Source organism: Pinus tabuliformis, chromosome 9 (assembly GCF_031772625.1).
Source record: "Pinus tabuliformis cultivar Carrire ecotype Pingquan chromosome 9, CPIR1, whole genome shotgun sequence".
Classification (NCBI taxonomy): domain Eukaryota; kingdom Viridiplantae; phylum Streptophyta; class Pinopsida; order Pinales; family Pinaceae; genus Pinus; species Pinus tabuliformis.
In genome coordinates, this window is record NC_142307.1 from 1608045036 (window position 1) to 1608060456 (window position 15421).

The window sequence follows — 15421 nt, forward strand, 5'->3', positions numbered from 1 at the left end:
ACCCAAAATGAACCCATACATGTTCAAAAAATAGTTTTGCAATTTGTTCAGCTGTAATCTGTTTATTACAAGGTATCAAAGTACACATTTTGCTGAACCTATCCACAACAACATATAGATAATCATGACCTTTCCTAGATTTAGGCAGTCCTCCAACAAAATCCATGGAAACACTTTCCCAAGGGCGAGAAGGAATTGGTAATGGAGTGTACAAGCCTAGTTTTCTATTGTTGTCTTGCTTTTAGCACACATAGTACACCCTTTTACATATCTAGAAACTATCTCATTCATTTTTGGCCAATAACAAAATTTTTGCAGTTGTGCCACTGTTTTACTTACCCCAAAGTGACCTGATATTAGAGAAGTGTGTGCTTCTCAAATTATGTTTACTCTTTCAGTTTGTGGAATGCATAACTTCCCACAATGATATAAGAGTCGGTCCTTTACATGATAATCCAATTCTTCTACTCGTTTTCCTTGACTTAAAGTTGCATATACATATTTAAAGTCTATATCTTGAGCATATTGTTCAATGTAGCTCTCATGTAACATAGAATTATGCTTAAGTATAGTAGATGCATTTATAATGGGTCTAGATAACATATGTGTAACTTTATTGGACATGCCCTTCTTATATCTGATGATTAAATGAAACTGTTGTAGAAAACCCATCCATCTATAGTGTCTTGATTGTTGCAACTTAGTTTGGGAGTGTATATATTGAAGTGGTTGATGATCAGTATGTATTACTGTCTCTTTGCCCATTAAGTAATGTTTCCACTTTTTCACACTCTGTACTAATGCATACAATTCTTTATCATATGTAGGATAGTTAACTACTGCAGAATTAAATGTCTCAGAATGATAACATATGGGTTTACCGTTTTGTGTCAACATTGCTCCCATGGCATAGTCACTGGCATCCGTTTGGATCTCAAATGGTCTTTGAAGATCAGGCAGTGCTAGTACAAGTGTTGTACTAATATTTTCTTTCAAGGTGTCGAAGGCTTTCTGTTGGTTGCCTCCCCACTGAAACACCTTGTTCAATCTTGTTAAATCATGTAAGGGACCTGCAATTAAGGAAAAGTTAGAAATGAACTTTCTCCAATATTGTGTTGCTCCTAAGAAGCTCTTAACTTCTGTAGCAGATTTGGGTTTAGGCTTGTTTACAGTGACTGCCACCTTAGAGGGATCTATCTTCAATTCACCACCCCCTACTATATGACCCAAATAATTCAAAGATGTTTTGCCAAATTCACATTTTGAGAGTTTAAGATGAAGTTTTTATCTTCTCAAAACATCTAGTGTCTACTTAACATGCTTTAAGTGTTCTTCCCACGTTTTGCTAAATATCATAATTTCATCCAAATATACAATAACAAAATCATCAAGAAAAGGTCTGAGTACATCATTCATTAATCTCATGAAAGTAGCAGGAGCATTAGTTAATCCAAAAGGCATAACCAGCCACTCATACAATCCCTACTTTGTTTTGAAAGCAGTCTTCCATGCATCTTGTTCTGCAATTCTAACCTGATGGTATCCACTATGCAAGTCTAACTTGGAGAAATAAACATCTTATTTCAATTGATCTAAAAGATCATCTATGCGAGGAAGAGGATAATGATTTTTTATTGTTATCTTATTCAGTGCTCGGTAATCAATGCACATTCTCCACGAGCCATTTTTATTTCTCACCAAAACGATTAGTGACCCACATGGCGATGTGCTAGGTTTGATGAACCCCTTCTCGAGCAACTCCTGCACCTGCTTCTTGATTTCAGCATTCTCTAAAGTGGACAACCTGTACATTCCAATGTTAGGCAATGGAGCATCTTGCTGCAAAATAATATCATGCACTATTTCCTTTTTGGGTGGCAGACCTTTAGGTTCCTGAAACAAGATATCATACTCTGATACAACCTTTTCTAATTCAGCTTGTTGTTTAGCATTACAGCCTTCAAACACATTGGTTTTATCAGGTTTCTTTTCCTTTACAACCATCAGTAAGAATTGTTTTCATGAATTTATCATTCGTTTCATCTGCCCTGAGCTTATGAGAGTATAATTATTCTTGAGATTATGAGCTCTTACAAAGTATTTGATTCCATCTTTAACAAGTAGATACTTGTTCTCAGCTCTATAGGAAATAGCTTTTATGTCATACAAGTAAGGACTTCCTCCAACAATTCCACATATATCCAAATGAATTATGTCTAACTCAACCTCATCTACAAATTTTGACCCAAAATAAAACTTGAGTTTGCATTGTCTAGTCACTTGTAGTTGTGCTTTATCATTTAACCATCCTAATGGGTATGGTTTCTTGTGAGGTGTAGTTACTAATCCAAACTTCTTTACAATTGCTTCAGAAAATAAATTTGCTTGTGAGCCACTATCGAACAAAGTATCAATCTTTTGATGTTTGGAAATAACTCGAATATGGAAAAGCTCATGTCGTTTTCTCTCATTTTCTTCATCAATAGTAGATTGTGAAAAATTACTAGTAGATGCTTCAGAATTCTTACCTTTTATACCTGTGGCTGCAATGGTTGTTTCGTCTCCTGAGTCTGACCCCAAATCTTTCTGAATAGCTGCAACAGTCTTCTTCCTCTTTCCATCAAACTTCTTAGGTCTCAGCTCTGGGTGCAGAATCCAACAGTGCTCATCATCATGCCCATCATTTTTACAGTGAGTGCATGAAGCTTTTCTTTTCTATGTAGTGTTAGCCTTCTTTGCTTTCCATTTCTGCTTTCTTTGCTCCTTATTCTTGCTTGCAGTGGGTTGGAATGATCCCCCAACTTCTGGACTTCCATTCTTTCCTCTAGCTTCTAGATGAGTAGCTTGTACAAATACCTCATCTATACTAGTGGGATTAAACATGAGGATAGTGTGCCTCATGTAGTTGTGTGTACCACCAATGTACTTCAACAGAGTCTCAGGTGAGTCTAATGAGATTCCTAGAATAAATGCTCTCTTGTCGTGGCTAAGGTTTCGCCCTAGCTAACTATTCTATTTTCATATCTCTTCATTCGTTCAATTCTATGCTTAGTTTCCATGAATATTATGCTTAGTTTCCACATAAATAACACATAACACATTCCAAACTTATATCCAATTATTCAACCTAGAAAGATAATGTTATTTAAAATTGATTTTTTCCTGTTGTAATTAGGTAATATAATATTTGGCAATTTCTTTGTTTAAGATGCATTTTGATAGAGAATATATCACAAACTTATTAACCCAATAAATTATCATTAAAATTGAGACAAAATTGATTATAAAACAGTAAAAATTTAAAAAAATGAGAAGATAAGTAATGATAAATTTTGTTTTTTTAACCTATGATCAATTGTACTGAAAATCTAATAGGACTTGGTATTAATTATAATTTAAGTTATAAAATTTGTATAATTAATATATTTTAACTATCTATTTTAAGATGTTGATTTTATTTACATTTTACAAATATATTTTTGAGTCGAGAGGTTCATTTTACAGCCTAGAAAGAGGGGATGTGTAAATTTGTCAGTCCGTGCTTCTTTAAAATAAAAATAAAAATGATGTTTTAAATAGAAAAATAATATCAGCTATAATTAAAAAATGAATATGTTGTGAAGTAATTAGAAGTAAAAAAATGTGTGAATCAATGTCAAAAATATTTCAGCTAGAGATTCAAATAAATTGTTTAAAGGTCTATGTTAACTAATTTATGTCAATATCAACTTCATATATATTTATATATAGAAAAAAAAATTTCTTATGGTTAAAATTTTTATTTGGTCTTATATATACTCTATTTAGCATTCAAAAATACAATTTCAACAATGAAAAATAACACATTGTATTTTGCACTCAAAAAATATTTGCATGTGAAGAAATTTGATCTCTCTCGACTTATTTTAGATCCGTACTTAAGACCAATCTACATTGGTAAATAATTAAAAAATAAAATCTTACCAAATATCATATCACAAAATTAACCCTATATATGTGAGAAAGATTGCACCTACTAATAACACATTCCAAACCTCTGAACCAACCCATGAACTTCGAACTTCGATAATAAAAATACTTAAAATTAAAATTAACAACAAAATTCCAAATCTATTTAATAGAGTTATTTGTTGATGTTTCCATATACAAATAGAAACCAATTTTTAAATAAAAATTCTTATTATGAAAAACTTACCATTCAAACTTATAATTCTAACAAATTATATAAAAAATATACTAAAAAAAACACCAAAACATTAAAAAAAGAAGTGTTTCCAACCAATTCTTAGATCACCTACTCAGACATAGATGAACAGCATTCCTTTGTGGGGTAGGTTTGACGTTATCTATGTGATCTACCTGAACAACAGCTTTTTGCGCCACCACCACTTTATTCATATATTTATTGATTATTGAATGGATTGAATTGAGTGAAATAAAAGCTAAATAAATTTAAAATAGTGATAGTTATATGGAGAAAAATATAAAATAAAAAAATAAAAATAAAAAGTTAAGGAAGAAGAAAAAAAGAAAGAAAAAAATTGATATTTTGAAATAAGGTTCTTAGAAATTTAAGTTAATTATTAGTAATTATTAAATGAATGGTAAAAATTGAACTTCCATTGAATATTATGTAATTTTCTTAATTGTAATTACAAATCAGAGGTTGAAATTTATTTCAAAAGTAGTTATGAATTTTTTATTTTATTTTAATTAAATTGGTTCTTTAAAAAAAAATATCATATGAACAATTTTGGCATGAAATGAGATATAGATTTTTGGGCATATGGTATTGATAAGCTATGGTATTTTCATGGTTTTGTGGGGGTGAGTGGTGAATCTCCATGGTTAAGAATCTTGTTACAATATGTTTTATTCCTATACTATTTCTTTTTATAATTATTAATAGTAATTTAAAATAAAATTATAATTTAGTTTATTTTATGATCTTTTAATCTTAACTATACACTGAAGTCGTTGTTTTCATAATTATAATGATTTGACGCATATTTGCATTTACCATTCAAGTGGATAGAATCTAGTAAAGCAAAATCCAAATAAATTTAAAGATTATTATATAACAATAAGAGTAAATATTAAATGAAGAAAAAAAATAGATAAATAGATGCAAAAGAAAAAAGAAAAAAACACAAAAAAAATATTAATTTCAACAATATTTATTCATATATTTATAATCATTAAATTAATACAATTGAATAAAAAAATGCAAATAAATTTAAAAATTATTATATAATAATTAGGCCGATAGGCCTTCCTTTGAAAGGGACTTTCGTCGTCCTTTTCATTCTGACGCTGACACCTGGCGGAGTGGGCATGTATGCCATGTGAAAGGTTATTTGTTTGCCGTGTGAGCCTTAGGATGTATGCCATGTGGACGATTATTTGTATATTATGCGAGCCTCAAGATGTATGCTATTTGAACCATTGTTTATCTCCCATGCAAGCCTCAGGATGTATGCCATGTGAACGATTATTTGTCTCCCGTGCAAGCCTCACGATGTATGCCATATGAACGATTGCTTGTGACGCTGACACCTGGCGGACTGGGCATGTATGCCATGTGAAAGGTTATTTGTTTGCCATGTGAGCCTTAGGATGTATGCCATGTGGACGATTATTTGTCTATTATGCGAGCCTCAAGATGTATGCTATATGAACCATTGTTTATCTCCCATGCAAGCCTCAGGATGTATGCCATGTGAACGATTATTTGTCTCCTGTGCAAGCCTCACGATGTATGCCATATGAACGATTGCTTGTATGTTATGCAAGTCTCAAGATGTATGAAGGGGCGGAGGTATTCATGGATGCCGCCTCACTCACAGAGCCTTGGCATAGCTGGACGATGCGCCCGCGCCCGACGGAACAAAGAACGCCGCGTTCAACAACAAGTTTCAGTCTGATCTTCAATTTCGGAGACCGTTTCCTGCTCTTCTTCCATATCCGTCCGCTTTCTGCTCTTCATGCTTTTTCCACGCCCTCTGCAATAATGTTTTTGTGCTTTTCCACTTACTGCTGCAATAATGTGTCCAACTTTTGCTGTGTTATCTGTTGTGCACTACCTAGCCCTCTGTTGCTCAAGTACACACTGTTTACACCTCCGTTTACTGTTCAGAAATTGTTCCTGCTCTCAATTTTCAGGTTAGTCCTCTCAAAAATGGGTTTCCTGATCCCATTCTCTCTCATTTTGCTTCTAACATTTTAATTTTATTCCAGTGTTTTCTTAGTGTTCTCTTCTGGGTTTTTCAATGGCAGGTACAGAGCTGTTTCCAGGTTCAGAAATTGCTCGCCCAGGTTCCCAGGTTCTCAGAATTCTTCTTTTTACATTGCAGGTTAGTGCTCTCAAAAATAGGTTCTCTGATTTCTCAAGCGCAAATGTCGTGCCTGTGTTTGTTTCTATTGTTCCTGTCCATGGTTTTTGGACCAATTTTGTTCATAGTCCTAGGCAATTCCAACTGGTATACTTATTCCCCGATTTATTGATAAAAAAAAATTTAATAGCTTATATCTATATATATATATATATATATATACACACGATAGTCCTAGGCAATTCCAACTGCTATACTTATTCTCCGATTTATTGATAAATTCATAAATAAATTCATGTTCATCTCCTTAAGGCTGATTTGAAAAGGTTAGCTTCCAGGCCTCAGTATAAATTCATGCTTATCTCTTTCATAGACCTAAAATGCATGTCCAGGTAAATTGACAATTGTCTCTTTATAAGATCTAGGAATGTTAGCTCACAGCCTGTTCACGTTCTGACATTCAATAAAATGCTTTTTCATCTGAAAGAGCTTAATGCAGGCTGCAGCTGTTAATTGTGCATGCAAATTTAACTTATATTAAGCTAACCTTATTCCTACCACAAACCAGCTTTGTATACCCATATTTAATAGGAAAAATTGGAGCAAAACAGGCTGGACTGTATGTTGGAGGTTAAATTCAAGAGGAAATTACGTTTGCTGCAAGCACTTTTTGAAAGTCTGGAAGTGTTTCACTCATTATGGCCCAGCCTCGTTGATTTTATTGCCTATATTAGCTTTTTATTCTGAGGATCCATGTTTACAGATTATTTGAATGATTAATTATACAGAAGGCAAATGGCTGGCATACAGATCAAAAGACAAATTGCTCTGGCATACCAAAAAAATGCTGTCACTTTCATTTTCATTTTATTTGGAGTTATTGTACTTCAGAGCTAAGAACTTCCTTCAACAACATAACTTGTGCACCATGACTTTCCTTCAACAACATTACTTGTGCAACATGACTTCTCTTCAACAACTTATGCTATGAGTCACATTCATTTTTATTTGATTTGATTTGAATTTATTGTATGTCAGGACTAAAACTTTCCTTCAACAACATGCCTTGTGCATGCCCTGTGCAGATAGGTGGTTTAACATGGAACTTTATATATGGTTACATGAAATTCAGCCAGATAAAGGGAACAGTAAGGAAATGGCATGGATGCCCGCTAGATAATTCCCATTCCAAGTAAAAGTATCAATTAAGGCAAGCTAAATCTCCCAGTCATATTCACTCTGGAATATTAGTTATCAGAACATTTTGATTGGGCCATATAAGTAACAGCACAGACAAGATATGATACAAAAAAGTGGAAGGGATGTTGCTGTCATATCATCTAACAGTTGTATGGAGAATGGTCATATGATACAAAAAAGTAGAAGGGATGTTGTTGTCATATCATCTAACAGTTGTATGGAGAATGGTCAATGCTGAAACTTTGTAAGGTGACTCTGTTTTTCTTTAAATATGGATACAGAATAATGAAGGGATATTGTTGCTACATCGTCCACGAGAGGTGTGGAGAAGGTTGTTAATGCTGAAACTTTGTAGGGTGACTTTGTTATTTAGTCTAAATAGGAATACAGAATAAAGGATATTGTTGCCACATAGTATGGTCATTGGTGATGAAATTTAGGATGACTCTGTTTCTCTAAACTTGCGATACAGAATAAACTATGGATTTTATGTAACGAAGATTCAATGGTGGGTGATAGCTTGTATGCAATTTACATTATGTCTGGTTAGCTTGTGTTGTTCAAGTGCACGTTTTGTAAAGAATACAGACAAGATATAATACAAACAAACGTCGGGAATATCTTTGACACATTGTCCACAAACTGTTTGTCAAATAGTCATTCTGTGTCTTTTTATAAAGATACCATACAGGATAAACTATGGACATAATAGATATTCAATGGTGGGTGATAGCTCGTATGTATTTCGCCCTCCCTTTTCCTTTCCCCTGGTCCTGTATCATTAGAACCTTTTCCTCTTCCTTTCTTCACAGTTAGTTTTGAAGATGAATTCTGTTGAGGATTTCAAATCCTCTTCCTTTCTTGACCGTTAGTTTTGAAGATGAATTATGTCAAACTCTTATACTTGTTTCCATCTTCCAAATTTTGAAAAATCTTAGAAGGGAGAGCCAGGTCAGAAAGCGCTTCATTTCCAAAATCTCTCAACTCTGCTGACAATGACAAAGGTTAAAAGCTCTCATATAAATCTTAGCAAAATATAGAAGTTGCAACCAGTTCATAAATTTGACCTGCACTCTACTCATCAAATATACAAGTTACAATCAGTATATATATACAAGTTATAATGGGTATGTAAATTTAACTTCCAGTCCTATCTATCAAGCAATTTTTTATAATGATAATGTTTTCTTCTTAAAATTGCCATTTATATTACATTTAATTTTTTTTTATAATGGTAATACTTTCTTATTAAAACTGTCATTTATATTACATTTTATATTTATTTTTTATCATGATTTGAATATTATCTTTGTTTTTGTTAATTTTTATTACAATTTAGTTCAAATAACAAAAACATGATAATACTTATATGATTAACCATCGTAAATATTCACTACTGCAATGTCCATCTTCACAAAAGCCCATACAACAAATCATAGCTGTAGGTTATGATTTGCAGTGTTTGAATGATATACTACTCCATAATCAAAGAGAATATCCACAAGGAGAGGTGGTTAAGGCATCATGGCTTCAACTAGACACAATGTTGTGAAAAGTCAAAGACGATATGGAGCCATAGACTGAGAATTTTTTTTATAGTTGACATAAGACAATTTGAATTAATATGATCCATAGAAAGATCGTTAATTTTCAGAAAGGGTTCACATAAGCAGAACAACAAAAGTTCCTTCTCTTCCAGTGACTACCGAAGTAGTTCTAGGAATCTGTTTTCTTAAAAGAAACATCTTCAATGAAGCTTTGTAATAGTTCAAATACTCCTGTAATTCTGTGAGACTCTGTTTTATGTTGAGCTCTCTGGGACTGTTTTTGGTTGTTTGACTTACAGTTGTATCTATTTATTTTCTAAAAAATTTCTTGTCAAAATCTTGATTCAACTGAAGTAATTCTAGCTTCTTTCTTCCCGGGAGAAACATATTCATTGAAGCTTTGGAACAGTTCAGAATTCCTGTGAGCAAGAACTCCATAAGATTACTGTAATAGGTGGACTAAACTGTTTATTCTTATTGCAATTTCTTGTGGGACGGATCCACCGTCTGTTAAAGTCTCAAGTATCTGCAAATAGAAGAGTGGGAGCAACTGCAGCTGTTTATTCTGCAACCATTCTGGAGTATCTCACTGCAAAGGTTTTAGAACTTGCCGGAAATGCCAGTAAAAATCTCAAGGTTAAACGTATCACCCCAAGGCATTTGCACCTCGCTATTAGAGGAGACGAAGAACTTGATACTTTGTGTGGGGATTGTGTCAAGCGTTTTATTTATTGTAGGATGTGGGTTGAAATGTTTAGCTCAACGGAGTGCTGGGATCAGTACATGTGGATTTAGGAGTGCACTATATTCTTCCCTTCTTCTTTTGGTATATATGTTTGTTTTCAACCTACTGTAACTAGTGTGATATGAATGACTTTATATTAATAGCCACTTGATCTGCAGAAATTGACTTGATTAAAGTGCCAAACTTCAAAAACAGTCTGATGCCCACATGCAGTTAATACAGAATGTATTTTGAAAACTAGGATTTAGCTTTGTAGTGCTTGAATCATCATTTCATGTTGGTTTTCATCTGTTAGTAGCCAGATACGTTTCTCTTACAATTAGATTGTAATATATTTTGTTTCTCTTACAATATGATTGTAATATCTTTTGTTTCTCTTTTGTGGGAAATTTTGTACAGGAGTTCAAACAATGTATATAAATAGAAAAATGCAAAAAGTGACAGTCAAATTTTGTACTCAGAATTATGACAAGAAAGCCCCTGCTGGGTTTGTGAGGAAAGAGAGCTTCAACACCAGTTCTATCTCGAACCGCCAAGATGATCAGTACGCTACTAACATGTTTAGTGAAGAATTTCTGCTATTCTCTTGTAATCTATAGGCCCCCAAAGCTCCTCATGGATGAGATTTCATTCTGTAACTAAATTTTACAATTCCAATTTAATAATACTATCGGCCTCTCTTTGTACCTTTTGGGACAATTGCTAGTTTTAATAATTATGTAAAGCAAAAAATATATTGATCTCATTACATCATCCATTAAGTAGATGGAATCACAAGAGTAAATTAGGATACAAATAAATCTTCTACAATTTTATATCAAATTCTCTAATAATTAACTATTATAGATTTATCTTAAGTACAATTCTAGTATGTTTGGAGAGGGATCAAACTAATTGTTTCTCTAATTAATTCTCTTTAGCTGCAAACTCTTTTTTAGAGTACAAAATTTGAAAAGAAAATTTGCAACCCACTCATCCCTTCATAGATGCCAATGAATTGGTAGTCACTTTTTCTCTCTCTATATATTTCATTGTTGAAATTATATTTATGAATGCTATACAAAGTACATAACTTAAACTTGTAAGTCCAAAAATATTTGTAGGATTTTAGGGAAAATTGACCAAATAAATACCTAAAAATTTACCAAAATGTAAGATACTGAGAGTACTTAAAACATTTTAAACATAAGAACTTAATCTTTTTCAATTGTTTTTTATGATATATACATAACAAAAATTAAACAATATATAATAAATACATAATTGACATTAAAATATTTTACATAACATGTGCATTGAGACATTTTATCTATGGACTACATCGTCCACATTAAATTGTTTTTTTGGTTATTAATATAATTTTAAGTAACAATGTTACTTACTCCCTCACATTAAAATATTTTATTGATGATCAACATTTAATTTCTTTATTCTAGGGTAAATTTATAGAGGATGATGGATGAAGCTCTAGAAACTCTTGTCGTGGCTAAGGTTTCACCCTAGCCGACTATTCTATTTGCATATCTCTTCATTCGTTAAATTCTATGCTTAGTTTCCACGTCAGTGGCATCGCCGATTTTTCTGCAAGGGATGAAATGCGCCATCTTTGAAAATTGGTCCACTACTACCATCACCGAGTCATAACCCCGTTGTGTCCTTGGTAGACCCAAGACAAAGTCCAAGATTACTGAGTCCCACGATCTACTTGGAATGGGAAATGGCGTGTAAAGTCCCGTATTTTGACTGTGTCCTTTTGCCAACTGACACACTTTACATCTATTCATAAATATCTGCACATCCCTTTTGCATTCTTGGCCAATAATAAAAATGATTGAGCTGCTCTAATGTCTTGTCTATGCCGAAATGTCTGGTTAGACCTCAACTGTGCTTCTCCCGAATGATATTCTCTCTCATCAAGCAATCACGAATCCATAGATGTCCTCCCCTAAACAACAACTTCTCCTACAAATTATAGTCCAACCATGGACTATTGTCTCTCACCAAAGGATTCTGGCACGCTTCGTAAGCCTCCTTAAAATCTGTGTCAGTCTGATACAAATCTTTCAAGTGCTCAAAGCCCAGCACTTGTATAGTACTCTCCTGCAAGAGTAGGGCTCTTCTGCTTAACGCATCCGCCACCTTGTTGGCCTGCCCGCTGATGTGTTTCAACACAAAGGTGAAACTCTGTAAATATTCAACCCACTTAGCATGTTTGTGATTCAGCTTGTGTTGTTGCATCACATACTGCAGTGTAGAATTATCTGAGAACAAAACAAATTCAGTCCCCAGCAAATAGTGTCTCCCATGCTTTAGCGTTTGGACGACAGCATGTAATTCCTTCTCATAGGATGAATACTGTTGCCTGCTTTCATTCAACTTCTCGCTGAAAAATGTAACATGTTTATCCTCTTGGCTAAGTACAGCTCCAATAGTCGTACCACTTGCATCACAATGAACCTAAAAAAGCTTTTTAAAATCTGGAAATCTCAGGATCGGTCTCTCTGTGATCTTCTTCTTCAGTAGCTGAAAACTCCTTTCTGCTGCCTTAGTCCAACGAAAAGGTTGACTTGCCTTCTTGATAGTGTCCAACATAGGTGCGCAGATTTCACTGAAATTTCTTATAAATTTTCAGTAAAAACTCGCCAGCCCATGAAAACTACGTACCTCAAACAAGCTTTTCGGGGACGGCCAGTTGACTATCACTGAAAATCTTCTTTGGGTCCATCTTCAACTCATTTTTTGCAACCACAAAACCCAGATATACCAATTCTTTTTGCAGAAAAGTACACTTTTTCAGATTTATCAACAACTTATTCTACTGCAATTTTTCCAGTACTTTTCGAACATGTCGAAAGTGTTCCTCTCTTGTCTTGATGAAAATTAATATGTCGTCCAGGTACACTATCACGAACTTCCCAATGTATTCTTTCAGCATTTCATTCATTAATTTCATAAAGGTACTAGGTGCATTGCTCAATTTGAATGGCATTACGAGCCACTCATACAGTCCCTCATTAGTCTTGAAGGTTGTCTTCCACTCATCCCCTTCTCGAATTTGAATCTGATGATACCCACTCTTTAAATCAATCTTAGAAAAATATGTTGCCCCGCTCAGGCAATCCATCATGTCGTCCATCCGTGGCAGTGGAAATCTGTACCGAATGGTGATCTTGTTGATGGCCCTCGAATCTGTGCACATCCGCCATTCTCCTCCTTTCTTGGGAGCGAGAACTGTTGGAACTGCACAAGGGCTCAAACTCTCCCTTATCAGCCCTTTATCTAGCAATTCCTGCACCTGTTTTCTGATCTCCTCATTGTCTTTGGGGCTCATCCGATATGCTTCCTTATTCAGCAAACTTGCTCTGGGTATAAAGTCAATATGATGACTTATACTTCTTTTAGGGGGCAGTTTATCTGGCAAGTCATCCACCACTATATCGCTAAACTCCTGCAACATCTGCTGAATTTCTGTGGGAAAATCTGACACCTCTATGTGTAGCAGCACCGTCTTTTCTCTTCTAACAACAACATAGCTCACCTTGTTGTCCTCAACTTGTTTCAAAAATTGTTTTCCGCTCATTAACAACACTCTCGTCTCACTTGTCCCCGTTGTCTCTTCCTCCTTGATGGGCACAAGCATGTGCTTGATCCCATCTTTGACAAACTTGTAACAGTTTGTCTTCTCGTCATGTACCACCTTCCTGTCATACTACCATGGCCTGCCTAGTAGTATGTGACATACATCCATCGGCATTATGTCACAAATGACTTTATCCTTATATCTGCCGATATGAAACTCCACTTCACATTATTCATCTACCAGCAACTGATGGCCTTTTTGCAGCCATGATACTTTGTAAGGAGTGGGGTGTTTCAATCGCTTCAACCCCAAATTTTCCACCATCTTCGTGGCTACTAGGTTATCTGCACTCCCACTATCGATAATCAGCTTACAACACTTACCGTGTGACTTAAAAATTGTCTGAAACAAAGCTTTCTGCTGAGTTTGTTTAGCTGTTTCTTTGGCTGGTTTCAGCAACACCTTGTTCAAAACTAAGGCTTCCCTTGTTTCCGGGACATTTTCTACTTCTTGGGGAGGTGCCTCTGCTTCTTCTGGTTATGCAACATACACACCCCTCTGTCCAGCTTGTTCCACCTCAGGACACTCAAATGATCTGTGTCCCCACTTGTGACACCTGTAACATTGATAACCAGCTCCTCTGCCTCGGCCATTTCCCCTGCCTCACTGATATGGCCTACCACCTCTCGTGCTGTCACCTTTTTCTGCTATTCCGAAAGCTTTAGAACTGCTGCCTTCTTCATTACTGCTAGCAGTTCGCCCTCTGCCATAAGATTGTCCTCTTCCTCTGCCGGTTCCCTGTCCTCTCCTAGCATTTTGTTTTCTGGCAATCTTCTCCTTTGCTTTCATAGCACTCTGATATGCTTCTTCGATGTTTTTCGGGGAAAGAATGCTGATTTCATCTAATATTTCTAACCTTAAGCCATTTACATACCTGGTTGTTTTCTCTGGGGTGTCCTCTGTATAACCGGCCCTTAAATTTACCCAGTAAAATTCCTCAGTGTACTCCCTTACTGTCATCCCTTTCTGCTTCAGATTTTGCACTTGCCGGTGTAGTGTAATCTGGTAATCCTTAGGCAGAAACATACCCTTCAACTTGGCCACCATCCTTGACCATTTCTTGATTGGCAACTTGTTCAACCTCCTTCTCTCTGTTTGGACATTGTCCCACCATAGGGCTGCATGTCCCTTCAACTTTGTCACAGCGAACTTAACTCTATGGTCTTCACTGACCTCTTCACACTTGAAATACTTATCCAGCTCGTTGATCCAGTCCAACAGAACCTCTGTGGACAAGCTGCCGTCATAATTTGGGAGTTTTGGTTTGGGTTTGTTGCTCGCCAATAGGATCGACCTCAACAGTCTCATCTCCGGCCCTTCTTCATCCGATCCATCTGTTGTCACTACAACTTCTTCTTCGCTATCATCTCCTACCTCTAGATCCCTTCTTCTCCCTACTTCAACTGCCTCCAAACAGGCAGTAAGAATCTTGATCTCCTCTCTCAATCCTTCCTCTGCTATCCTCCGAGAACCTCTTCCATGACCTTGTCTTCCTACCTCCATTTTTCAATCCAATTCTAAATCCTGCTCTGATATCACTATGATGGGACCAACCCGTACTTTGGTTTATGAACCTTATTGATTTCAGTCCGACGTTGTAATTAACAATGGATTATTAACAATGATATGGGATCATTTGACTTATGATTAAACACTAATCAATCGTTAATCAACTGATCTTTCTCGACGTTAGCTGGAGCATTTATGGTAGCTCTTTAATGTGGTGGCTGAGTTGTACTTACCTCGATTCTTGTTTCCCACTCGTTGAACTTGGCAAAACCCTTGGCATTTCGGCATTCAGTCATTTTGGTTTTTCACTCTGCATGGTGAATACAGTGAGGGTTTTGGTCTGTAAGAAGATTTGTTTTCTTTTTGGCTGTGGATGGTTGGAAACGAGCCACAGGCTCTATCTGTGCCGGCTATGGGCTCCGCTACTTGTTGGGTGGCTCTATCATCT

At 35.4% G+C, this 15421-nt stretch overlaps 1 protein-coding gene across 3 annotated transcripts; it reads left to right on the forward strand.

Moving 5' to 3' along the window:
* Positions 1-5286: 5286 nt before the first annotated feature.
* LOC149154932 (uncharacterized) lies at positions 5287-10473 on the forward strand. 3 transcript variants are annotated; one of them, XM_089439774.1, is made up of 3 exons: positions 5287-6162; positions 6277-6353; positions 10224-10473. In XM_089439774.1, exons 1-3 carry the CDS (start codon positions 5759-5761, stop codon positions 10421-10423), a joined length of 681 nt encoding a protein of 226 aa, XP_089295900.1. In that variant the 5' UTR covers positions 5287-5758; the 3' UTR covers positions 10424-10473. The 3 variants fall into 3 exon arrangements, with proteins under 3 accessions (XP_089295900.1, XP_089295901.1, XP_089295902.1); XM_089439775.1 differs by lacking the exon at positions 10224-10473 and adding an exon at positions 7371-8755 and having other exon boundaries at positions 5292-6162; XM_089439776.1 differs by lacking the exon at positions 10224-10473 and adding an exon at positions 7418-8755 and having other exon boundaries at positions 5292-6162.
* The last annotated feature ends 4948 nt before the right edge of the window (positions 10474-15421 follow it).